This window comes from Ammospiza caudacuta, chromosome 6 (genome assembly GCF_027887145.1).
Source record: "Ammospiza caudacuta isolate bAmmCau1 chromosome 6, bAmmCau1.pri, whole genome shotgun sequence".
Classification (NCBI taxonomy): domain Eukaryota; kingdom Metazoa; phylum Chordata; class Aves; order Passeriformes; family Passerellidae; genus Ammospiza; species Ammospiza caudacuta.
The window spans coordinates 55,012,704-55,040,391 of NC_080598.1; the positions used below are offsets into that span (position 1 = coordinate 55,012,704).

Here is a 27,688-nt window from a genome sequence, read left to right on the forward strand (position 1 = left end):
GAGGTATTTTCTCAGAGCATTCTAGCACTTTTTGACACAGTGTACCTATTTGTGAAGAAATGGTAGGAGTATTGTGCATTGTAATTGCCTTGAGTCTGCAATCACTCACTCCCCCATGCTCAGGTGAAAGGAATGAAAAGATCTTGAGCTTCTCCCTGGTGCTGTGTGTGTCCCCAGGTTGTCAAGGGCCAGACTTTGTTATGGAGCACTGGTGCAGTTGTTGATCCACTGAGGGGTAGTAATTGCCACCTTTCACTAGATAAGGCAGTAGTAGCTCTGTTACCAAGCTGTACCAATCTCCTGGCTCACACCAGATGTCTGCATAATGGCTGTGCTCCCTGCATGTGCTTACTCCTGATGTAATTCCAGCCTGCTGGCGTTGCTGAGGATACTGTTGGCCAGTCACGCTGTTCCTCTAAAAGATACAGAGATACTTGACTTAATGTGCATTTAGTGGGTCAAGTGAATCTGGGAAACTTTCATTTTGGATATCTTTGTGTGTTGTTTAATGTCTCTGTCTGGTCAGGAGTTAAATTGGACTGGCAGGCTATAATTTAAAGGACTGAAATGATTAAGACAGGTTTGACTTCTGTGAAGTGCTGGGAAGAACATAGTGTTCCTTCAGGTTAGCTGCACTTAACCAGCTTTCAAACTCCTGTTACTCATAACAGGTGGCTGCATTTCTATGGCTACAGTGCCTGGGGAACCTTTCTTTTGTCTGTAGTAGAGCAAGAGGTGTGTATTTTCTTACAAGAGTTTCAGGGACTACTGTGTGGTGTGATGTACTTTACATGAGACTGTATCTTAAGCACAAAATATAGAATGGGGTTGTCTTTGCATACTTTAAAGTCCATATGAGATATGTGGAAGCTTGTAACTGGTAAGATCTAAATGACCTGTGGTATTGGTGAAGTAACCACCTTTCTTCTGTGCCACAGATCTGGAGATGAGGTCAGCAAATCACTTGACATAGTGGGAGGGAAAGGAGGAGCTGCCAAGGTGGCTTTTCATCAAGATTTCTTATTTAAGAAATAGCTTTTTGATCTTCAGGCATGCTGCAAACTTTCTCTTGGGTGTTATACCAAAGTGCTGATGATAAGCTTCTGGAAATTCCAGCATATGTGCCCTGGTGACTGGTATTAGTGTGATATGATTTGTGTTCATTGGAGCAACTTAAGACTTATGTTATGCACCCTCAGATTATCCAGGAAATGGAGGAGCAGGATAGCTCAGATAATGCACAAAGAAAGGGAAATAGATTATGAATTAAGGGATTTTAAGAAGAGAGCTGAATGTAGAAAAGAGAAGTCTCTGATGTAATTGGTTTGTGGAACATCAAGATCCACATATGAGCAAAGCTGCAAACTAGTTATGCTCCCTGCAGCACAGTGCAGTGCAACCTGATTTAGTTGGGTAGAACAGGTAGCTCACAGACAACCTAAAGTATCTCTGGAGAAGTGCTTTCAGAACAGTGCCACACATCTTGAAAAGATCTTACCTATTTTCACCAAAAAAAAATATCTGTGCCATTAAATTTGTGCTTTGTTGATTTCTGCTTATCCAGTTCTATTTGTTTGCTAACATTGGTAGTACAGGTACTTAAGTTACAGAAAATTGATTATTGTTTTAAATTGTTAATTGAGAAAAAAATTACACTGGACCTAAAGATGTGTTTTGTTTTATTTTATTGTGTTTTGAAAGCTTGCAGACTAATGCTTTGTTTATATCAAATATAAATGGCAAAGGGTGCTTCAGCCTTCAGAAACATACCAGTTTCTTAATTTTTAGTTTCCTAAGAAAGCAAATAGTAATTTAGGATATGTTAAAATCAGTATATTAAATATAAAATATTAGAATTACATAAATAGTTAAAATTGTTTAAAACTTTAAAAATGTGTTCTCTGGGAAATAAACAGTGTAAGTGTTCAATATTATTATGTAAATATATTTTAAAAGTAGCATATCCAAGGTTGTGCACACTTGAGCACTGACACAGTGAAGAGAGTTTGTGTTTTTTGCATGCTCACTTCAGGTTTATGAATTCATTTTTACATTTCTGGTAATTTTTTCATAGTAAGTGAGATTTCTAACTGTGCAAACAGGTGAATGTATTTGTAAGTTATTTTCCATGAATGTGCTAATTTTAGTAAACAGTAAATGTAGTAAACTGTAAAATAGAGAAATGACTGTACAAAGTGTTAAGATTTTTAAGGATACAGTCTGAATCATGACAATATGTAAGAAAATGTCACAATGAGAATTTAAAAATATAATGCTAAAACACCCTAAATAGGATAAAATGTTTCATGTACTGTCAAATACAGTTGTGTCACAAATCCGACTTTAACCTTCCAGTAATACTCATTAAAAGCAATGTTCCCTGTCAGTTCTAGAATAACAAATTTGAAAAAATAAGTCAGTACTACTTAATATTCCGAAACGTTGCAAACTTTCCCAATGAACATATGTTAGTCATGCATATGTAAATTTGGGCATGATTCAAAAATATGCTTTTTTGGTAGCAATTTCATATATACTTTTTTAAAGCTGGGTAAAATCCTTTCACAGCCATATAAAGGCCTCTTGGGATGCAGTGTCATGATTCAGTTTGTGCATTTGGGATCGAAAGTTTTTGTTGGTTTTGTTTGGGAGGTTCTTTCAGATAAAAGTGAACATTGTTAGATACAACAGAGATTGGACATCAGCTTTTATTTTCAAATACAGTTCTCAATTTATTTTAAAAGTTACTATTTGCCTCTTGGAGTTGGACTTGTGATCTCAAACATGTGGATACAATATTCTTATAAATGTTTTTATGAAGGTAGGAAGAAATAAGCTACATTGACAGCTGAGGAATGTGTAGTGACTTTTAGTGCTGAGAAGTATAGAATTGGTTTTTTAATGTAGAATATCTGCATGTGATAGGATTAAACAGATTCTGGTATTTGTTGTTTAAGATCTTACCACACATTTTGATCAGTCCTGGTTTTGATCTTCTGATGATGTCAGTTTCTGCTTTAGCATGGTTTCAACATCAGAAGTACTATTAGTCATATCTATTTGAAAAACCCAAAAACAATGCAAAAAAAAACCTACTCAATAAAAGTGGGGGGGTGGAAAAGAAAGGAACATGACAGGTCATTTTTCTGAGCACATTTCATGCAGAGAGCATGGTTCTTGTTTTTCTTCAAGCAGAGACTTCAGAGCTCTGCCAAATTCTGACTCTGTTCTGTGTAAAAGAACATCAGGGTGGTGTCTCAACTTGTCTCCTGTGATACAGGACTCTGATAGGGAGGCAAGCATTATTAAAGCTTTCCTAATGTTTTTAAGTTGTAAATGGCTGTGTAGGAGATAGCTCTGTTTTCATCATCTGTAAAATATTAAAGTCTCATGAATCAAAGTTGCAGAAGAGGTGATTTCAGTTTGAGTCTGATACCTAAAAAAACAATTGTACCAAATTTTGATTGATAAAACTGTTGAAACCATGAGGAAGGAAGAAAAAGTGAGAATTGCTCAAGAAGTCAGAAATGTAAAATTATTGTGTTTTTCTCAAGCACAGAGTACCAATAAGTAAGCAAAGCTGATATCAAGTAAATGAGAAAGCAAGTCAAGTTTTGTTCTCGGTACTGCAGAGAAATTCAACCATATATGTTGATAGTTTCTACAAACTCTTATTGGAATACATTTAAACTTAAGCAGAGTCTGTTACCTGTTTATTTAAAACTAGCTTCTGTTTTCATGATACAAAAGAGACTGACTGGATGTGTGCCATATAATAGAATTTGTGAGAATCATGGCACTAATGGGCTGCTTTGGGGTTTTGAGGAGCAATTTTCATATAAGCTGCTGAAACTGGAGATCTCAAGGCTTAAGATCACTTTCATTGCAGAAACCTACTCCTGCCACTTGTAATTTATTAGAGGACAAATATGCAGTACTTTGGCCTTTCCAGTTTAATTGTACTTCTTATGTGCATGCATGGCAATTCAGGAATTGTGTCCAGCTGCAAGGTGGTAGCATTCCTGTTTAGATAAAAGTATTTTATGCAAAGTAAGATGGTAGATTAAACAAGATAATGCTGCTATAAAATATAATTTACCCTAATACATAATTCATTTAAAAGGCAAGACACTGAGGCAAAACAAATTAATTCTCATGGAAAATATCAATGAATGCAGTTTTGTGAAACAGATCATTCTCCTCTCCTTCATATGTGAGCTATAGTGGAATAACTGAGTGTGCTAAATGCTATCCTTCTGGTCCTGACTGTGTTTGTGCTTTTATAGGTTTTTTTGGCAGCCCATTGTTGTATTTAATATACTGAAACAAACAAAAAGTCCATAATGGAAAATACTGCAGAAGCTTGTTCTTTCCTGTATGAGTATGGCTGAATGTGTGTATTGTCAGTGGATGTATGTATTGTATCATGTGAAGGAACTGGGGGGGCTCTTTGTCCTGTACTTTAGCAACTTTGTCCTTGAACTTTGACTTTAAAAGCATTATCAGTACTGCCTAAACACTTTCCTGTACTGATTTTTCTTGTAGATGTTTAAAATAATCATTAAAATGTCTGTGGTTAGCATATACATTTCTTAAACCACAAGCTGACAATCGTTTGGTGTTCATACAGGAACATACGATCTATCAGTGGTTATAAAGTAATTAATATTTAAATATTTAGAAATTATCCTGTCTGAATTGCTATGTAGCATTTTAAAGATTAAGAAATGTGATACCTAATAAATGAAGAACTACCAAAAAAAGAAGATTGTAGAGGAAAAATACTTTGCTTGAGTGTGTGAATTCTTTTCCTTCAGCTAGTTTTACATGAAATCATAGGCTTGGATTAATGAGCCATTTTTCATTTCAACTGCCCTATCAAACACCTACTCATTAGTCAGCAGCTGAAAGTGTTAGAAGAATGCACTACATCTGTCACTGGCAGCATTTCCTACTCAACTTGTTTCCACTGAAGTTTAGATAGAATCCATAAAAATAGGATTTAAAATGTGGTATTGTCTTATTTTCTAGATTCTAACCTGTATCTGAATTCAATTTAGATCTCTCTTAAAATGCCTTTTATTATGCTCTCATTCACAAAAGGAACATTTTGTTCCATTGCATAGATCCTCATTATAATCAGACCTTCACATTTTTGCTGCTGCACTGAACTTCCTTCTTCTTAAGACCTCTAGAGATCAAACATTGAATTTTTACACATGAATATCAATCAGGGTTGTTGGTTAACTAGCCTGGTCTCAAATTTTTACTCTTTAAATGTTATTTTTACACTTTATTTCTTAAAAGTGATAGGTGTGACCTATGTAATAAGGCCACAGTGAGTTTGGTGTTGTTTTGGTGGATTTTGCACAGGGCTTGATTAAAGTAGTGTGCCAGTATTTGAAATGAGCTTCTGCTATCTACCCTAGGAATTACTTTTTTGTACCAATGCTATTTTAAAAACAGGTTTCTTTTAAGGTAATGGTCTTATACAGCTTTCTAAACTCAACCAGTATCTACTGGTTTTTCTTCCTGTCCCCACTCACAAAAATTCTTGAGTATACAAGATTGATTGAAGGAAAACTTGGCACTGTTGAACCTGTGTGCTACAGTGACTGTGCAAATATGAGGAAATCCAGATAGAGACAGGAAATCCAGTCAGAGACATTTACCAATTCCTCTTTAACCAAATTTTACTGTACTAGAAGGAGTGAATACTATAAATTTTTCAATGAGGAATTGTCTTTTGCCATGCTTGAGTTATGGAAATTTTTTAAGGAAGCTGCAGGACAGTTCATATCCCTTTCATTTATCCAGGTAAGTATTTTTTCTTATCTCTGTATTTCTTTTGATAGCTAAGTATTAACATGGTGTTTACTGCCTCTGTTTCCCTGAAGAATTTCCTCTTGGCTGTCCTTGGATTTAGTCAGAACCTAGAAGGAGAAGCCCATATCCTTCTTATTGCTGCAGGTTCTCCTCTAGAAGTGTAGTGTCCAGTACCTTTCCTTCTCTAAAACAAAGTTACTGTCTTTGAGTAAGTCACTGTTCAGGGTTGTGATGAGACCCCCATTTTCTTATAGCCTGACATCATTTATGAGAACAGTAAGTTTAGTGTAGGTTATGATTGGAGGGGGGGGGGGAAGTAAATTATATCGCTTGTACCAGAAAAAGCAAGTCATGTTTATTCCTGTGCTTTTTTTGGGTCTGGTGGGCCAGATAATGGAATCAACATGGCTCAAACTCACCCTTTTCTCATTTTAACTGTGCTCAGTTTCCTAATCTGGTTCAGCCATGCAGCTGCAGAGCCCTTGTACAGCAATTTCAGACACTTGGGCACCTGAGCCTCAGAAGAGAGGGGATTGCAGCAATAGCTCCTGTAGGTTTAGCTCAGCCTAGACTGCCATGGAACACAGTCTAGGTTAGCAGAAAACTAACCTGACAATAAAGTGGCTTTCTGTTGGTTTAGGGAACTACACCAGCTCAGCTGTGGGTCTGATGAGAGCAAAATATTTTCAAATGTAAAGCAGAAAGGAGTGCAGGAAGGGGCCCCGCAGCAAGGCTGGCTTAGGTTGATGAGGAATAGCAATTTCAGCAATTGTGTCTTTAGTAACCTTAGAGCTCAGACTCAATATCTTCCCTTCCTCTCTCAATCAAAAAATGAAAACTCATACAGTCTGAGAGGTAACCAAGCCAAGTGTCTTCATATAAGTAGAAGTTTGTGCAATTTTAATTATATTATGTTGTTGTTCCTGCCATTAATTCAGTTAGAGTAGTAGGTGGTGTAAAATGGAAATAAAGGCAACCTTTGGGCACGTGAATTTGCTATATGTGTTGTGGGCTGATGAGAAGCAGGGTGAGTGGTTGTTTTTAAAATCAATAACCCAAATGGAGTGTTTGTTTTTGAAAAAGTGGCACATAGCCTCCAAGTGTAAAGAGTATTCATTAGCTATAATGCTGGATCCTAACTAAAGGATCTGCTTGTAAGACCCCTTCCAACCAGTTATATCCTGAGAACTTTATAGGATTTTTCCTTCATTCCCATCATTGGAAAGTTGGAAGTGATGAGTAGGGTTCAGAGGAAACCTGTAATAGCTACAGTCTTGCTACATTGTCAATATGGTTTTTTGTTCATTTAATTCTAAAAATCAATAGCTGAAGTTAATACTGTTTTTCATTTTCTTACAACAGAAATGTCTTCATAAATTTGTTAAAGTAAGCTCTTCTTCCTCCCATTGATCTTCATTAGCTCTGCTCCACTTGCATTAATATTCTTTCTCTTCCATTAGGAAGTCAATTCCTAACTCAATTTTCTTTGCAATTTTTTTCCCAAATGAAGTTGCTCATAATAATTCAACTTAAATAAATATTTTCCTTTGGTGGCAAATCAAATATTTTAAAACTGAAACAAAGGGAGTGTATAAAAACCTCCTGAGCAGAATGTACTCTCAATCTGTACAATGGTGAGAAAACTGCAGATGTTGTTAACCAGCAAAAGGTCTAATGAAGACCAAAGTACTTCAGCTTCACTAGTGTCCTGTCAGAATTACACCAGAAACACACTGTTTTATGGGTATTTTAACCCGTTTCTGTGTGGTTTTTAAAGTACTGGACTCAGACCTAACAGAGTCCAGAAAAAAAGAAGGAATGAGAACATTTTTGCAAAAGAAAACTTCCTGAATGTGACTGAGTCCTATCTGCCAATAGTATTGCTAGTTCTGTGAATGTCACATTTACTCTCTAATGAAGAATTTTCTAGGGGGCTTGACTCTTAAACCACTACCTAAAATTTGCTAATGAACCTCCAACAATAAAAGTCCTGCTTATGTATAAATTAGGAAATGGCACTGTAACTAATGTTCCCTTTTTGCTCTGTTGTGAAATTGTGTCCATGGCCACAGGGACAGCCTTCCTGGCCATTTAATCTTTGCAAGCAGTTCCAGAGAGACAGAGGCAGCAGCTGCCCATTAAAGCAGACATGAGTAGAGAGGAGTGATAGAGCAGCTGTTCTTAAATATATAGTTACCAGATAAACTGGAATTTTTAACCTTATTTTTGCCACTTTGTACTGTGGTTTATTACTATAAAATAATCTAATTCTGCTTCAATATCAGGAAAAGAAACAGAATTTGCTACAAGATCCTGCATGTGAAAATACTTCAGAAAATACCCAAGTTGTTTTGTTTTTTCCTTCATCCATCAAAATCTTGTAGAAAACCCTGTTAGAGGTCAGTCTAGGTTTTAATCTAGTTTTTTAAAAGGCATATGTCTATGGTAGTTTTTTATTTTGAAAGGCTAAAACTCACATTGAACTTGTTGACTTCAAAGGTCTGTTCCAACCTTGATGATCCTATGATTCTAAGGTATACTCAAGGGATATATAGATAAAAAACATGACATTTTTGAGGATACACCTTCCCTGGTTTTGCCTACATTGTAAGGACAAAGGATTTGAATCTTTGTAGTCTCAGAGAAGAGGTCTAAAAAGTTCATGTGGCTTGTTTTGATGTTGTCAAAAGCAGGATGAACTACATTTATGTCACACATTATGTTTGGTCATTTTTTAAATTACTAGAAACTTGGCAGGTTTTTTGTTTTTTGTTTTTTAAGTGTGCTTATTGTGAGAGGATTTAATTTCTAACCTAATCTTCTTTGAGGTAGAATGCATTTACTGTTTGTAGTGAATGTAGAAAGATTAATTCCTTCCACCTCCATAATTATTCTTTAAAATACTTGGATATTCTCAGTCAAGTCCATTTTATTTAAAAACAAACCAACAAACAAACAACCTACACACCACATCAAACAGGAGCTTTATTTTTTTAACTAAGTAATATTTTAAAGATTTGTTGTCTTTAGTCTTTCTCATCAGGTTTACATCCAGAATGTACTACTTCAAATTGGGCCTTGTCAGCAATCATTAAATCCAATTGATTTCTTTGTGTGTCTTATGGATGATATTCTTCTTTTTTATATCCCAGTTAGTCTTTTCCCTTCACCAATTGAATAATATTCAGTACAGCTCTAACTCACCTTTGACAGTACGTTATTGTAGTGTGATGTAATTTTTCTAACCAGGTACACATATGCCCTATAATTTGTTTTTATATCAATTTTTCATCAGCAAGTTACTTAATCAAAAAGTGTCCTCTGATGTGCACCCTTTTTTTTTCTTTCTTGAGCATATAAATTTTTCTTCTTGAGATATAAATTAAGACAGTGTCATAGATTCAGTAATCTGCATACTCATTTGCACTAGTATGTGACATACAATATTTGGGCAGAAGGACAGATCTGGAGACAGCACAAGTAACAGTGCCAGTTTCTCTGAACATCACTCCCAGCAGACAAAATGGTCCTTCAAATAGCTCATTGTAAAAATAAATGTGCAAGTCTCATATGACCAAAAAAAAGGCTTCTCACAGTTTTGTTGTAAGTACCTTAAATAATCAAACTAACAAGTTCAGAAATTGTTATGCTATGCCTTTTTTATTGTACTTCCGAGATTATGCAGGAAAACTGCTTCCATGTGCTTATATATTGCTTCTTAGTAATTTTCTTTACTTTTCATTAATAGTTTTAAAAGTTATTTATAATTAATGATCTTTTTAGAAAGGAAAACCAGTATTGTGCAATATCCAAATTTAGAAACATTAACATAAACTGAAGGCAGATCCATTTCTAGATTGATAGAAGTATCCAGGTCCATTTCTAGATTAAAAGACATATTCAGCATGAAACATGAGGTTTTCATCTGCTTGTCATATATATGCATTTTTATTTGTTATGTACGTACTAGTAACCAGTGGTGAAACAGTGCAAGGAATGTTTATGCGGTTTTATATTTCTAAATCAACAGTAATAATCTAAGGACCTGTATCTTACTGTAAACCAACTACCTTTTGTTATGGCCCTTGAAAGCTGAAGTTGTAGATGTTACCCTCAGTGCTGTGTTTTTCCACGGTTAAATTAAACATTGGTTTGATAATCCTGAGAAACCGTACTGAAGGAAAGGCCAAGGAATGAGGAAAAATAAAACTGCATGCGCTCTTTCTAGCAGGTGCTACTGAATATTATCGAGGGGGCGGGGGTACAACAGCAGCAATGAGATCATCCTGGCAATAATAAAAAACCCGAACCCAACGCGGCAGGGCCGTCATCTCCGCAGCCGCTCCGCCCCTGCCGCGGGCGGCGCGGGGCCGTGGCGGGCGCGGGGGGAGCCCCGCACCGGCCGCGCTCATTCGCGGCCTCCTCGGTGTCATTTGAAGTTGCAGCCGTCGGCCAATGGGGCTCCTCCCGCCCGCTGACATCACTCCCCAGCCAGTTCCCTCCAGCTGCAGAGCGCTTCAGTTTCTGTCTTTTTTTAAACTAAAATGGAGGCTGGTTTCTTGCCTTAAGGAATACAGTGCCGTGCCTGCTGGAGCCTAGATGTTGACATGTAACAGAGCTGGCAGCAGGATGGTGGTTGACGCAGCCAATTCCAATGGGCCGTTCCAGCCCGTGGCCCTTTTGCATATTAGAGGTGAGTTATTGTGCGTGCGAGAGTGAATCGCGACCCTCTGACGAGCGAATAAATGGCTATTGTGGAGCTCGGAGAAGGGGAGCAGGAAGTCCTTTGTAGCTCAGTCCCTCTCGGTTTGGTACAGCCGCGGTAAAACCGGCGGAGAGCAAAACCCATTTTCTGTTAAATGTGTTCGGGGAAGGTTTAAGAATTCATGGTGGCATTGCATACATAGTTAAAAGCAGGTTTTACAGCTTTCTGCCGTAACTCTCCCATCCCCCTTCCAAGCTGTGCTGATGTCAAAGGATGTGAAGTCACTACCCCAGAAAGGTACTGAGGGGGGCAGGGAAGAGCCGAGTTATCCCTATAGCGTTTCTAGAGAATAAGGGCAAACCTTTGGTGTGCTTCAAAGCCTTTTTTTGTTTGAATTGTTTGGATAGAGCTGCCTTAATGTGCACTGCAGCTTGTGAAAGAATTGGAAGTGTCAGAGAAGGAGGGGGGAAAGAGATGTGACACTTACTATGAAAATATCCTTTATGTATTTAGAAGGCATTTCCTAGAAGAGATGTGGTTTGGCTTTAACAAGCAAGCTCTTGTGTGCCTGCCGTGTTGTGCAGTTCTGAATGTTCAGTTCTTCACAGAATGTGTTCTTTTGGGTGTGTAGAACTAGTGTATTGCAAATTACATTTTCTATAATTTGAACATACATGTTGGTATGACGCTTCTGTACATCGAGTGTGTATCTCTTGTTCTGTATTTTTTACGTAGTAAAATTTTACATTGTGTTGGGGGGTTTTGGGTGTATTTTTTAGCTGGCTTTTAAGCAACCAGGCCTTTTTTTAATATCTGCTGTAGGGTGTTTCTGGTTTAGAACTTTATGAAGGCAGAACATGTATTAGCTGGGATGAGCACATCTTGAACAATGGTATTTATATGCAAGAAACATAGCTTGTACCGTTCTTAATTCTTTGCTTCTCAGCTTTCACTGGCATAGGCTAGATGTCAGTACTGGAAAGAAATTTTTTTTTTTCATTAATATTCCATACCCTGAAAAAATTTTGCTTTGGAAGTTTATAAACCCCAACTGTTCAGAAGTCTGTTCTTTTAAGTAGGAACATGGGTGTTCACGTATTTAAAAATCATTATTTCTCTTTAACTTTTAAAAGAGCCATAACCTGCTCTGTCTGAAGTGGCAATAGATGAATTCTAGAAAACTAATTTTGATCTGTGACTGGGGAGGAAATGCAGTAAAATTCCATTGATTTCAAATAGGGACTATGCTTGTTGTCAAGGGAATAAAATGGAGGTGCCTGACCTGTGGACAAGCCTTTGCTTGGCACTCTGTACAAATCATCTTCATTTTCAGATAGGTGTTGCCTTTTGGAAGGGGAAAAGCACCACCTTTTAAAGGTTCAAGTTAGAAAAACAAACAAAGGTTGGAATCAGAATGATGAAATATTGCAATGATTTTCCTTAATCCTTTGTCTCAATATGATAACAAGGTTCTTGTCATTGAAGTCCTTATCCTGCCTTTGCTACAATAATACATAATTGTGGAAACCGTGGATTTTAAGAAACTGTTCTGGAATTTATTTTCCCAAGACCTACATTTTTGGTGCACTGAATAATATAGTAGTAAAGAAGAAGTTAAAGGGTCTGTGATTTAGGGTTTTTTTGGGTGATAAGTTTTTTTTTCAGTTTGGTTGGTTACAGTTTTTCAGTGGATTATGAGAGTAGAGTTTCTTGTAAGCAATTAAAGAATTACTGGGAGATTGATTGTTTTTCATTTTTCAGGTGGCAGGAAATAGAATGGGTTTCTGATATTATAGCCCAGAGGAGTTGCTTGACACTGGGAGAGCAAAGCGTCTCTTTGATGCACCCTGAAGTGTGCAGAAGTTCCTTTGGGGTTTTCATATGTACCTCAGAAGTTCCTTTGGGTTTTTTATGCGTGCCTCATGTCACCAGCTGTGCTGATGCTACCACTACTGATGCTTCTAAAACGAAGCCTGTCAGAGCAATACATACAAAACTCTAATGGCAGTAAAAATTAGCTGGTAATTCTGAAGGCTAATGACACATTATTACTGTTTGTCCCAATGCATGCTGCTTTTACAGTTGTCCTTTTGCATCATCTGTTGTAATATAGGATTAAATTTCTAGTAGAAGTGTTCCTCTTGGCAACTGTAAGAGCTAAAACTTCAAGGTCAAGGACAGGGGGTAGGGGCATAAGCCCCTTGGGTGTTTCTCATAGATATCGTTTGTTGAAATAGAAAAAAAATTTCTTAAGCACCAGTTCCATAATTTTTTTTAAATTTTGAGATGGTGTAGGTATCATATTTGAACTCAATCTTGCTTCTAAAAAATATGTGAAGCCTTGTGGACTAAACTGTTAGTACTTAATTGAAAATAAAAATTGCACTCTTACTTATAAAGTTAATTCCAAAGCACTTTCTGTACCTGGATCATATGAAATATGTAATGCTTGCAGAATAAAAAGGAAATTTTTAGCAAGCAACAATATCATTCCAGACATTGTTTGTCGTGTGCATCCTGAACTGTAAGGAACTTTGTTGTCTGGGTTGCTTACAGCTTTACATAAGCAACACAGTTGGAAAAAGATGCAATTGATTTTTAAAAATTATGTTAAAGTCCTGTGAATAGGAAATAAGAATGCCAGAATTTTACTGACTGCCGTTGCTGACACTGTTGTGTCCAACATCACCAAAGGAAGGAGCAGTGGGTACTTGTAGGGTAGGAGGTGTCATGGCCACAAATACCCCATCCTCCAGCAGTTCATTTGGCTGCCTGTACTCAAGTTTACCTTGGGTATGGTGCAGCCACGTAATCCTGAGTCAGAGTGCTGTGGAAAGAGCTGTGAGCGTGGTGGGGTTCCCCTTTGATTCAGGAGCTGGCTTTAGGCTCAGGCTGTGGCCTTGGTTGTTGCCTCAGCTGGGTTGCAGCTGTGTGGTTGTCCTGTCATGTGCCTCGTTGGTCTGCACCCTGGTGTGTTGACTTCCCAGGTTGGTGTCCCTCTGCACTGAGCACTTGTTCAGCAGCCACAGGACTGTCAGCTGAGCCTGCTCAGTGTCAGAATAGCTGCCCTCTTCTCTTCATTCAGGTACTGCAAGACTGTGCCCTTTGTCACAACTGTAGACTGTTGGCAGTTGTTCAAGAGCAGTGTGTAGAAATCAGAAATGCAGGTGACTTTTGACCCACTGGTGGAAAATAACAAGCACCAAAAGAGCCTAATCCACGCTAAATGCAAGTGGTGTGGCACCATTGCTGTGTGTTATCTGCTTGTGCTGAAAACATTGCCTCAGTGAGAGTGGTTGGCCTGTTGGGGTAGTGAGCCTTCAGTCAGCAACAGGCTCTCCTGGGGATCTGAGCTATGCTGCTGCTGCATTGGTCTTTCTAGAGTACAAAGGTAGCTGAGCATTATGCCCTTGAATTGATTGTCACTTATTGCCATCATCAACTGAAAACTTAGTGGTATTGGAATGATATAAGGCTTCAAGGGAAATCATAATTTCAGTTTAAGCAGCTGTTACAGCCATGGAATAACTGCTGTGGTTTGTGATCTTGGATGGAGGCTTGACCTTGTGAAACCAATGCAGCTGAAGGAACTCGGCATGGGATATCTGCATGGAGAGCTCCTTTGGGATCTTTGTGCATTGACAGGCCACTTGCAATCAAAGTGACACTAAGACAGCACAGAGAGTTATTAGGTATCATGAATTTAGCACTTCTACAGCAAGGAAGGAAGCAGGTCTGGATGGTGTTTTCAGGATCCATCCCTCCATATGGAGCCCTTCCATGACCCCAGGGTGATGGAAGTGAATTCAGGGCCCTGAGCAGATGAGCCACAAAAACAAGGTGAGGCTTGGGGAAAGGAAACATTTTGATTTCCATCTCAGCACTTCAGTCAGAGAAAGCAGCTGTAAAAGCTGCATGGATTAGGACAAACAGTAAATGTTTGCCACTAGACTTCAGAGCTACCAGTTCATATTTACTGTTGAGTGTTCAAAACCATAACTATAGTACAGCATGTAGTAACAGGTAGAAAATAATAGTCATTCATTTTGTAGGCAGAATATGAATTCTCAGGGGGGAGGAGATGTTTTTCATTAGGAAAATGTGTTGATACCGGTGTTGATGACAAAAATCCCTTAATATTGTTTTGTCAGACCATAGAAGTAGCCCAGATGCCAATGTCTCCATGAACTCAAGACATATTTTGAACAAAATACATATAAAACTCTGTTCTGATCTGCAGTGGCAGAATTAGAATATAAAGGTTACTTTAATGGCTTGGTTGCTGACTGGCTGGGACTGGTAATGTCTGTTCATGCTTTTCAAAAGTTATTTTCAAGATGTTTTGCAAGACATACTGAAAATTGTGTGGGAAGAAGGGTGAGAACACCCTGATACTATGTTAACTCAAACTGATGCTTCCTGTAGGCCATAACATGTTTCAAATATCTCATTGTCCATCCTTCTCCTTTGCCTTCCAGAGCAGCAAATGTTTTTTGACAGATTTGACTTGTCATTATTGAAGTTACTTTAGATTTTGTGCAAGATGCTTTGACTTTTTTCAAAGATGATTTATGTTAACTTTGTCCATTTTTTCTGTGTGCTCCTTGTTCATCTTGTGTGAGGGATCATGGAAGGTATGTCAGATTCCACCTTTACATAGTGTTCTTCAGGGCAAAAAATGTCAGTGGTAGTGTTTCTGTGATGTAAATATCTGAGTATTTAGATAGAAATTTGCATATTCCTCAAAGGTAGTGAAAGATCTTTGTTTAGTTGGGCAATTTATATCTTAAAGGAGAAAAGCTTGGCACTTTCATTTTAGAAAGAATCCATTGCGTGTTTGTCGTGAAAAATAATTGACCTGAAAATACTTCTGTCTAACCAGAGTTGCTAAAAACTGTTGCTAGACTGTTGCTTTGCAGGAATTGTGTCTGAGCTAAAAGAAGAATAAAAAATTATCCATTCTGTAATTAAAAGGGAAGCAGAGCCCAAAGCTCTCACTTCAGAAGTAGTACAGACCAAACTCAGCCCACAGAACAGCAGCCATTTACCTCATGATGTACAAAGGAGGCTGAAGGAACTGGATTTGTTTGGCCTAAAGGAAGGAAGGTTAAGGGGAGATTTGATCCTCAACTAACTGATGGGAGGGTGTAGAGCACAGAGCCATGCTCCTCTCAGAAATCCACAGTGGCGGAATGAAAAGTAACCAGTATGACTTGGCAAACTCTGGAGATTGCAATTGTACACAAGGCGAAAATATTTTCACCATAAAAGTGGTTAAAAGCTGGAACAAGATTCCAGAAGGGGCTGTGAAATCTCTGTAATTGGAAGTACTTTGACTGGAGAGCAGCTGGGTTTATGTAGTGGGGGATTAGAGTAGCAGAAATGACTGTCCCTTGTGGTGAAAATTATTCTATGATTCTGTCATTCTTTGGTTCTTGTGGGACCAAAGAATTATTGACCTTGCTGTAGCATAAAAGAATTACAATATTAATTTAAATGTCTTTTTTTTTAATCCAAGTTCAAAGAACAATATTCTTACTGTAAAGTCTCTTTATGCCCCTTCATTTCTTTTTAGTTACTAAGGCAAACATTTTAATACTTGGTGCTAGCATGCCTATTAGTAGTACTTTTACTTCTGTTAACTCACAGTTTTTGGTGTTAATGGTGTTTTAAATTATTCTTACCATGTTTTAGCAAACTGTTAAAGATGGGTGACTGGAACTGCATGCAGTATTAAAAACACTGGCATGCTAAAAGAATGTTTTATTCATTTCTAAATCTTCAGTTAGAAGCTCAGCAGCAGTCCATACCTTCTGAATAAGATAGAATTAATAAATGTACGCAGACAGCTATTTCACCCACGTTTCTTTACATTTATCAGCTTTTGGAAAGCTCTAATAGGTTGAATTAACTTGCTCAGTACTGTGAGATTTTTCTCTAGCCTTCTTTGACAAGTTTGAATTGACAAAGAGCACAGCTTTTAACAAACTGTGTGACCTTGCTGTTCATCTTCTGTGGTGTTTATGAAAATGTTGAACAGTGTCATTTCTAACACATCCTTGCAACATGTTTGTAGTAATCTTCCTGTATTATAACAACATTATGTTAAAAATACAAAAATCCCAGGATAATTGTCACTTACCAAATTTCCAGTACTTTCCAAGAACTTGATGCATTTCAAGCATGTGCTGTGCCTTTACATGTGCTGAGTTTGCTTTTTTGAGGGTAATAATATTTTATTATACTCTGAAGCTAGCCTAATCTGATTATAAAAGCATACCAAAAAACCTCAAAGTCACATTTCATGATACTGGTTTTTCCTCTTAGTATTTTCTGCAGCAAAAAATTAATCTGGTTTATTCCTTCTGTATTTTCTGTGTAACTATAATCTACACCTTAGAATGCATCTTGCACCATCCACCTAAGCAGCTGTTTTAAGGATGGTGAACTTGTTCAGTCTGAGCACATTTGTTTATTTAAATCCTAATTTTCTTTAATTCTTTAGCACATTTAAATCAGTCAATACAACCACTCTTTGTTGTAAGAAGTGAGCAGTCTTCCTGGGAGGAAAGGTGGATAGAGGAGACATCTTAATTTTCTTCTGAGATGCTTCCATAGTAGTGATGAACTGTGTTACTTCTCTGAGTGAATTTAAATTTTAAAATGGAGGGCTTGTTTGTAAATATTTCCATGCAAAGGACCTTCAAAACTTTTTTTAGTCTTTCCAGTCCAATAAATGGAATTTCCCATGATCAGCACGCACCTTCTGTCCTGCTTGCAGGTCATAGTTGGGTTTTGATCTAATGGATAAACCTCAGTTGAGATTTAAAGGAGGTGAAAATGCTTGTTCTTCCCTTTTCTCCCCCATTAGCCAGTTATAATTTGGTAACCTGAAGGGGTGAGAACAGGTATCAACCTTGTGTTTGGGCTGTTATGTTCCTCCACAGGTACATGGCCTGACTCCTGGAGCTCATAGTCATCCATCTTGCCAAAAGTTTCCAACTTCTCCTAGAAAATTCTGAGCCTGCTGCTGTTTAACATTGCCTAATGACTTGTACACTTAATTGTTAGCTTTGAAACCCATCCACTGTTCCTTTCTAAAAGTGTTGCCTCAAAAAATAGAACCAAGGCCATCTTCCTCAAGGACAAACAGCAGTTCTGTTCTTAATGAACTTAGGCCTCTTGTATATATCAAATTATGAAAACTTTCATATGTTAGCATTAGATAATCACCTGAATTATCAAAGGACTGATATTGGTACAAATGGCTCTGTTGTTGTATTACTTCTTGCACTGTTTTGCTAGATCTTTTGGAAGGACATTCAGACATTGCCAGACATAGACTGATGGTTTTTTAACATATATACCAAAGAAACTCATGCAGAGTGGTTTTAATATTTGACCAAAAGCAAGTTTAAAGGAGGTTATTTAGTATTATTCCTGCTGCCTTTAACATGGTGACATGCTTATTAACTCTCCACTTACCATGCAGCACTTTCTATCAGAGAGTGTATTTTACCTTGCTACTGCCTTTACTCTTTGTTCTCTGTCACTCCTCCTTTCTTGACTTTTTTGGGTTGTTTTTACCTTCATATAGACCCCAATATGAAGAGTGTATGTACGTGTTCTTCTGCTGGAAACAGTGAGGATGTTAAGTGTTCACACTGCATGTGAAATATCTGAGGGCATGACTGTAAAACGTCTCTAGAGGGGACTTTTTGTTGAGCTAAAAATACCATGAAATTGTAGGAAGGTAGTCAGCTGGAATTTTTACAGTACTTTTACTGACTCATGGAGTAATGTGCATGCCCTTTCAAGGAAGCAAAAATGGATGCCCTCAAATTTTTATTCACACTGTTTTGTGGTGGTTGATGTGAAATACATTTTAAGGTAAAATTAAGTGTCATCTGTTTCTGTGGAAAATTTTTATTTCCATTTCTGTTTGAAGCTTCTAATAAATAATTTAGACTTCTGTAAAATTAATTCCATGTGCTGTCAAGTAATTAGCTACTGAAACTGCGCTGTAAACCACACACAGCGATATTCAATAGATACAGGGTTATTTGCATCATATGTAGACAAGATGTTCATCTGGGGGAGGTGGCTTCTGTGCTCTAACCTTTGTGCTGGGGGTGGACACCTCACACAGGTAAAGCAGAGTCTCAGCAGCCTCACAGAGCTGTGTGCACCACCCTGTCTGAAGTGATAAAACTGAGATAAATGGCACTTGGAGTACATGATGTTTTAAAGCCACATATGCACATCCTTTAATCAATTCCACATAATGTGCATACAAATCATTGGTACCATTTCTGCTATAACTTGACAATGCAGTTTTCTTTAATAAAAGTGTAGTTAAACTTAGGGGTGGGATCTGACTCTGCATTGTTATCAGTAGTGGAAGTGACAGTTTTGTGTCAATTTTCATAATTGCTCTTGTTACTGATAATGAGCTGAATTTCATGAAGAAAAAATTATACATGAAGTTTAAAATTTAAAAACTAATTTAAAAAATGTTCATTTGGGACTTTTCTGATTCTAGAAGCCTACCAATTTGAAGCACTTTTTAATTTTAAAGATTTTTATAGAAGTTTTTTAATTTGCATTTTGGATTAAATCTACCAGCTGTGTGGTTTCACACAGCCTCTAGACCCAAATCCTGTTACTACTTTTATATTTAAAATGAATGTATTACAGCGCCCATGATGTTTCAAAGGTGTCCTGTGTTCATTTACTCATACTGGAAAGAAAACTTGAACAAAATTATCAAAGCCTACAAAAAACCAATGTGATGTCTGTTCTTTGGGTGTAATAAGTTTGTCTTCAAAAAATTTTCCAGACAAACTAGTTGTAACAATGGATCTTTTTTTCTAACCTATTCCTATAATATTTTTATACTTTTTGCTCCTGTTACATCTAATCTGTATAAAGTGCCTTAAAATCCAAAAATTGATCCACTGAGGTTTTTTGAGGTCTGTCTTAAAGTTGTTTGCATGCAATAAAAACTGATTTGTTCTTGTCCCAGTAGAAAATGAAGATTTTTATGGCTTTTGAATCAGAATATTACACATCCTCTCAAAAGCAAAGTTTTAAGCCTGTATTTCACTGCATAACTTTTCTTATTTCATATTATTGGAAACTCATTAATCATTAATGTATCTTAAGGAACAAAGCATTTCAAAACTTGTCGTTAAATGGAAGAAATTAGAACAAGTTCCTTTCATTGCATATTAAATCTTCTGTTAAAAAGGGGAAATATAAATAGAATAATGAATATTTTGAAAAATGTGCTGGGAGTAAGATGTTTTAACATGTCCAGGACTTCTGGACATGTAGTATGGAGTCAATCTTGGATTCATAGCTAATACAGCAAATCAACTTGTTTGTGCCCTGTAAATGTACAGATTTCTTGGAGGCTCTAATTTAAATCTATTCCATACTGCAGTTCACTCTTTCTCCTGTGTGAGAGGAGTGGAAATTATCAGCAGAGTGTCAGCTTTTCTGGCAGCCAAGCAATAGGGACACTTTAGCTAAGAGGTGCATTCTCAGTTCTTGCTAGAATTCCTTTGTGAGGCTGGAGATTAGTTTGACCAGAGACTGAAGACATCTGTTGAACAAATGTGTATGTTTTCAGACAAATGTGATGTGAGGAAAATAATGTTGGATTATGCAGGAATAATTTTTGGGTTAAATAGGAAATCATTATGCATATAATTCCTGAAAAACGTGCAGGTATATTGTGTATTCAGTGTTCTTAGATGTTGAAAGCGTGTATTTTTAAATGGGCATAGTTGGCTTTCTACTTTGTTTGAGTCAGAATTTTCTTTGCTAGAAAGTAGTTTTTATTTCCTAACAGAGAACTGCTCATAATTGCTCTTAGCATTTGACATGGCCAGCATTGACTGCTAAGCAATTTACTGACCTAGTTCTAAATATATTTCTTTATTTTCTTACCAAATCATTGTTTGTGTGCTGCTTGATCATTGAGGAAAACTATGCACTGAATTGGAGGTTTTTTCCCAGTGGATACAAAAAATCAAACACAAACAAAAAAAAAAATCCCAAACAATCAAACAAGAAAAAACCCAAACCAACCAAACAAAAACCCTACCCCACCCCACCCCCCAAAAAAAAAAAACAAACCCAGATACATACAAAAACCACCCTGTACTAGAGATAGGCTTGCTGTCTACTGAAGTATGTTAAGAAACTGCTCTCAAGAAAACCACAAAAGTCCTGTTGATTTCTGGTGAAACACTTTTGCATATCTTGTAATGATGTGTGACAGTTTGGGATGATTTAGGCATTGATCAGCCATTCAGGATCTTAGTTTGCATCTCAGGCTCACTGTGACCTGTGCTGTTTAAGCTCTTCCTGTGAGAAAAGACTTGCCCTTCCTATTTCTAATTTTAAATAGAGTGGATAATTTAGAAAACTATACCAGGGTTGTCCTCAAGGAAGGTTTATGGAAGTTTTTGTTAATATCAAAATAAATGTTTGCTTCAGACAAGCAAGGATATGCTTATAACTTTAACCAGAGTTCCTGTGTGGGGACTGGGTATTTGCTTTAGGTTGCGTTGGAGTGTGAAACACATCAGGTTTGTTCACAGAAAAGCTGGGGGGAGCTTTTCTTCCTGCTTTGTAATCTATTGTGTAATCTATTTCTAAGCCTACACAAAACCCAGCTTGTGATATCTGTTAATGATTATTCTAAGTGTCATTGTTAAATTCACCAATTTTGGCATCCAGCAGAAAGCAAGCAGCAGCCCCCAGGTTTAGCAAATGCACAGGGAGTGAGGAGAGGGGGAGGCAGTCTGACAGGCTCTGGAGAAGGAACGGAGTTATTTTACATTTTGGCAGTTGAGTGTTCTTTGAATTGTATTTATCACGGATGTGTGACAGGTACTATTGACTGACAAGTTACTCAGACTCAGAGCAGTATCTGACTAAAATTAGGGGTTGGTGTGTGGAGTTTGGGTGTGTTTAAGGAAACTGTGCATTTGCTTACAGCAGATGGGTAGGCTTGATTACCTGATACTTCATCCAAGTGTCCAGAGTGGCAGTTTATTCAGGTTTATGTATTTCTTCTTCAAATCTTCTGACTTACACCACACACTTCAGTAATGTTACAGAATATTATTGAGGCCTGGTCTCACAACAGTAGTGCTTCATTTTCTCAGACAGACTGTTACATATATTTTAAAACCATTTTAAAGTTTTCAAGCACATTTGAAGATGTTGGGTAACTTGAGAGTGAATTCAAGTACGCTCTAGTGGTTATGAAATTGAGGGGTTTTCTCTTAGTGTTTTGTGTTTAAAAGTGAGGTTTGCTGTCATTAACTGTATGTGTGCCAAAAAGCTTTACTGAGAGTTCTTTCTTTGGTTTGTCTCCTTCCCCATTAAGACACTTTTTTTCTTCCATTGTCTGTTTGATTATCCTCCTTGCCATTTTTCTCCCTAATTTTCAGGTACAATTTCCATTTCATTAGCTCAAGCCCATTTCGGCTTGTTTCACATGTCATTTCCTGTATAAGCATTCCTGCTTTCCTCTTTATGCTACATTGCCTTTAAAATATTTATGCAGTTATCATTGCTTTTACTTTTCACTTTCTGTTTTTAAATGTTTTAATATAGTGTCAAAAATCCTTATTTCTTTTAACCATATTAGAAATATCCTCTTAAGGTTTTTAAAAATTTCACATAGCTTCTAATAAAACAGTTGACTTCTGATAAAACTCTTTTAAAGCAAGCTCTTGGTTCACAGTGACATTGGTCTGCTTTGGAAAAAATCATTAGATAATATGGTATACATATTATTCACTGTTGATCTGCCCTTATCATCATCAGACTTATGATTTACACCTGGAATAAAGTTACAGGCAGTAATTTCAGTGCCTCAGGTTGTTTAGTATGTAAAAATTATGCCAAATAGTTTAAAATGACAGCAGACCTTTTTTCCTATTTCGTTATTAATCAGTCCTTAAAATCTCCCATCTTAAATCTTTGCCAGTTAAATGTCATTACTTAGTTCCTCTATCCTCAAAGCCACAGTGCAGTCTCTGTTAGGAGGAGGCTGCCACCAGTGCTGGATTCCCCAGTGACTGGAGATTTCAGAGGGGATTAGTGCTGTAAAGCACCTGCTTTGAGCTTCACGCTGGGACTGACAAAACATGTGCTTCCCATTCCTTTCAGGCTCCTTTAAACTGTAGGATTCTTGAGGTGCTGTCCTTTTTTTTTCCTCTTTCTATTTTTCAGTTGCTGTTTAATTAGTCTGGTAATAGCTTATTCGATTCTAACAGCCTTTTTTTTTTCATTACATAAAAAAAAAAAATACTTTAAAAGCCTCATAATCAAATGAAAAGCCACTCTTTTGAATGAAAATTTAGCCAAGAGATTTCTTTATGTAGAAACCAAAAATCTTAAATGCTATGTACCTTAATGTTGTTCTTGCCTTCCCCCTCCTCACTTCTGTATCATAAAATCACATCATAAAATGGTTTAGATTGGAAGGGACCTTAGAGAACATCCAGTTCCAGCCCCCTGCCATAGGTTTGAACACCTTCCACCAGACTGGGCTGCTCAGACCCCCATCTAACCTGGCCTTGAGCACTTCCAGGGATGGACATTCTCAGCTCAACCTGTTGCAGTGTCTCACCACCCTCTCAGTAAAGAATTTCTTTCTAATGTCTACTGCACCAACCCTGCCCTCTGTCAGTTTAAAGCCATTACCCCTTGTCCTGTCAGTCCATTTCCTTGTAAAAAGTTTCCCTCCAGCTCCCTTGTAGCCCCTTTACATACTGGGAGGTGCTGTAAGCTCTCCCCAGACTGCTCTTGGGTGCACAAGAGCCCCATCTCCCACAGCCTGTCTTCACAGATGTGGTGCTCCAGCCCTCTGAGCATCTTCATCCCTTCACTGGGCTCACTCCAGCAGGTCCCTGTCCTTCCTGTAACAGGGACCCCAGTGCTGGGCACATGATTGAGGTTATTTTCATACACAAGCTGTCACAGGTGAAATAACTTTTTCATTGTAAGTGGAGTTACAGCTTGATCCAGGCTGCAGATTGGCATAGGAGCAATATCAGTGCTGTTGCTTTATTAAAAATATAAAGTTTGAATGCTTATTACTAAACAGAACTTGTTTGGTGGAAAGAAGACATCTTTAAATAAGATGGAGTATCTGAGTGTCCAAAAATTGAACTACTTGAAAATTAAATGAAATAGACTTGCTTTTGAGATTTAGGTAGAAGATGTGCCACATATTTATAATCCTAAATATTGTTTTTAACCTTTTTTTCCTATCAGTATTTAGGGAAGTAATTGTATTTTGTGTGTCTATCACATTTTGGGTGTCAGCTTTTCAGTTGAAAATGTATAACGGTGGCAGATAGGAACAGTGTAATTTCTTCAAATACAGGGAAATGAAAGGCAGGGTTTTCTCCAGTTACAAATTTCTGTTATCTGAAGAGCAGCCAAATGGTATTTCTGGCAGCAGCTCAGTTCCTTGAATGCAGAAGGGTGGGCATTGGCCTGTAATTGCAGCTAGGTCTCATTGCCATGTCTCTGGGGTACCTGCACAGGTGCTGAACATCACAGGCCTGCAGCAGGGCAGCTGATACAGGTGAAGGACACACTTTGGAATTTTGGTTCGCTGTCCAAGCACTGCCTGAGACTGGAAACTTCCCCTGTGCACCCACCTGCTCTTCTCAGCTCACCTTCTAGCTGGCCTTGAACAAAACAGCTTTACTTTGATAATAGCTGGTTGGAGTAGTTAAGTGTTTTCTTGTAATCCTTACAGGAGCTCAAAGTGCCTGTAAAATATTTTTAATTACTGATCAAGAATTGTTTGGGAGTCATGAGCTTGTAGATGAGACAAAGTCTATCTGCTCTCTTCAATGTCCTATTTCTGATGGGAAATGTCTCTGAAGTGTTTGAAAAAAACAAAACAGGAATGTTTACAGGTCTCATACATGGTAGTTGGAAAAGGACCTTGAGTTTAGAGTTCAATTCTTTTAGATTAGGCCTGTATTCTTTATGACACTTTATAACACTGACACATACTGACTTGTACATCCCTTAATCTTCAATAGTGAGATAAAGAACAGAAATTAGTTCATCTTCTGTACCACTTCAAATGTTTATATGTGGTGCTCTCTTGAGCTTAGTACCAGCACTCTGTTTTTCCATGAGTGTTCCTGTGACTTTTTGGTAATTGTAGTCATTTTTTATTGTTTTTAAGTTTTTTGGGGTTTTGTTGGGTTTTTTTGGCAAATAAATGTTTCTACAGGGTCAATAAATAAAACAATATAAACAGCAGTATCTTCTATGTATTTGTTAGTCCAGTGTATCCATACAACATCTTGCCTGCTCTGAGTTGTCTGCAGCCAAATTCCCACTATTAGTTGCTAGTTATAGTATAAAATGTATTGTGTATAATTTTAGTGTTTTCTGGTGTTCCTTGAGTTTATTTTTATATGCTGCTAAAAGAAATAGCTTTAATTAAATTTGTCCGTGCATGAATTGGAAGTTTTCTTCCCTGTGCCACCCACTTACTTCCAATATCATGTGTTAGGATATAATTCTGTTAATGGGAGACTGTCATCTTTAATTAGTGTTAATTATTGTCATCATGATTTCAGTAAAATCACTAAAAACTATAAAGAGTTGGTCATATAATAGAAATGCAATAAAAATCATTCCAGAATAGCCTGTCTTGCTTTGCATTAGGATGGTAGTTATACAATTTCAAAATAAAGTAAATATTTTAAATGGAATTTTATCAGGTGTTGGTTCAGCTTTTGTAACATCCTATTTTTTTTCTAATTCTTCTCATTTTTAAGGACTTGATCCCTAGTTTTGGAAAAAGTATTAGTTCTGGTAAACCTATGTTTTGACAGATTATATTCCCCTTTCCGTGCTGTGTAGCTCCTCTGTCTTTGTGTCTGGCGGTTTCCATTTCTCTTACGGCACTGGACTGTATTCTTTGTAAAAATGCTGCTGTGGTATTGTCAACTGAAGTGTTTCAAGAGAACATTGCAAGTTACTAGAGGTCCCTTGTTGAAGTACAACTCTATAGGGCATCTTACAAAGGTTCAGTAATGCCGCTTTTTTTGCTGATGAACATAAAATTTAAAATGCACTAATACTTTTGACTAGCAGAAGGGACCATGTGACCAATAAATTAGGAGATATCCTCTGGGTAGCACTCTACTTGACAATTAAATGTTGTTTTCCCAAATCATTAACAATTCTAGTCATTCATGGGGGTTGCTAACACGTTTCATGATTGGCATAGGAGCAATATCAGTGCAAGTTTGTCTACTTGCAAGGAGGCATCATCTGCTCTACACCAGTGTATTAAAGAAGCATCTACTTTCAGCATATGATGTTCCATTTGTCTTTTTTCTATGACCTTCTAAGAAAAAGGAGCTACTTCTCCTTCAATGAGATAGGGACCTGGCAGCCAACCAAATCTCATACCTCTGCTAAGCTTTTATATATGAGTAAAAAAATAGTCACAAAACTGAAATTAATTTTGTATTCTGAATTTTTTTTTTTGCTACTTGTTAACCATATCTCTGGTTTTCTGATTTTAAAATGATGTAATATAGTATGTTTTACTGACCACAAATTGTTTTGTGGTAGGAATTGCACCAGCTCTTTTCTGTGTCAGAATATGACCTAAAACTTGAAATTCAGCCTTATTTCAGTTCCAATCTGTACTAGAAATCAGCTGTTTCATGTGACATCTCTGGGTCACCCACTTACTGTGCTTTGCCTTTTGTCCTCCTTTATTATATTACACTGTTGTCACAGAATTGGCTTCAATGAAAAAGATAGGGATGGATCTGCCATCAGTGCCCAGTGATGTCACTGTTACAATACATAACTAAAAATACAACTTACAGATTTGAAGGAACATCAGAAATATAATTAAGAGAACAGTAAGATCTCCACAGTCCTGCACAGCAAAAATATTTGTGTGTCATAGAATACTGAACATAAGCTCAGGCACTGAAAACAAACTCCAGTGTTTTATGGGTTTTTTGGGTTTTTTTTACCTTAGCTAATTTTCTTAAAAACCAGGAAAATTTTGTTTTAATATGAAGACATCTTGCTTTGTTAGAATATTCACAGGTTTTAGTTCTTCAGCTGATGTATACATAACCAAAGAAGGGGTGGTGGTGGTAGCTCCTGGGTGCAGACCAGTGCCACATCCTGGCTTAGAAACACGCGAGGTCGAGGACAGCTACCAGTGTGAAGTCTGCTTGCAGTGAACTCACAGTAGGAATTACTGAAGACATGCCTGAACCTTCCAAAGAATCTGTTTCCATACTGAGTTCAGTGTTTGAATTTAAACTTTTCAGCCAATTATTTGTGTTCTGCTAAGGCACTTGGTAGCTTAGGTACCAAGCTTAGACCTCTGATTTTTACCTGGCTGTTTCAAAGGAAAATACAGACTGGAAGTGGTGCCTTTCAGAATGAGATATTGGTCTAGTTAATCTGATAATAAAAGCACAGCTTGTATCAGTTATAAAGTGGAAAGTATCTTATTTTATACTCATCAGTATACAGAAAATCTGTTATGGCCACATGCTAAGATGATGTTGAAAATTTTATACTGAATAGCTGTTTCTGTATTGATGCTGTTAAAACAGAAGGGGCAGAGCTTACATATCTGTAGATTGTATGACTTGATCCAAGAGTTACCTTGTAATTGTAAGGAAAAAACCCTGTAGACAACCCAAACAAGGCAAAAAGCTGATCCCTCAGTCCCAGAGACATATCTTACTCTCATAATACCTATCGTCTTTTGGTACTTTTTCCAGTGTATATTTCTCTCTTACAAAAAGAACAGTAGGATAAATGATGCAGGCTTAGGCATAAAATATGCCATAATAAATTTCTGTAAAGGTGTATCAGGAATTGATAAACCTTCAATCCAAATATGAGACTGACCGTCTTTGGGATTACAACAAACTGTACTCTGTTCCAGTAGAAGAGCAAAAATAGTACTCATTTAAGATATGAGTACTGACAGGGATAAGTGTTTGGAGTGAATAAAAAAGATTATTCTACTGCTACTGTTCAGAAGCAAGTCCTGTGAAAATTATGTAAACCATTGCTACCAGTTGGAGAAGGGGAGCAGAATATATGGGA

The 27,688-nt window shown here is 37.3% G+C and overlaps 1 protein-coding gene across 2 annotated transcripts in view; it reads left to right on the top strand.

Moving 5' to 3' along the window:
* The window catches only part of PPP2R5C (protein phosphatase 2 regulatory subunit B'gamma), a 71,462-nt gene that overhangs the window by 18,662 nt on the left and 25,112 nt on the right, over window positions 1–27,688 (top strand). The window contains exon 3 of one of the 2 annotated variants that reach the window (XM_058807613.1): window positions 10,396–10,519. The exons of the other annotated variant lie outside the window; for it this stretch is intronic. Within the exon in view, the coding sequence (XP_058663596.1) occupies window positions 10,426–10,519 (94 nt within the window). The 5' untranslated portion in view covers window positions 10,396–10,425. The remainder of the gene's footprint in view (window positions 1–10,395; window positions 10,520–27,688) is intronic. 2 annotated transcript variants of the gene reach the window in all.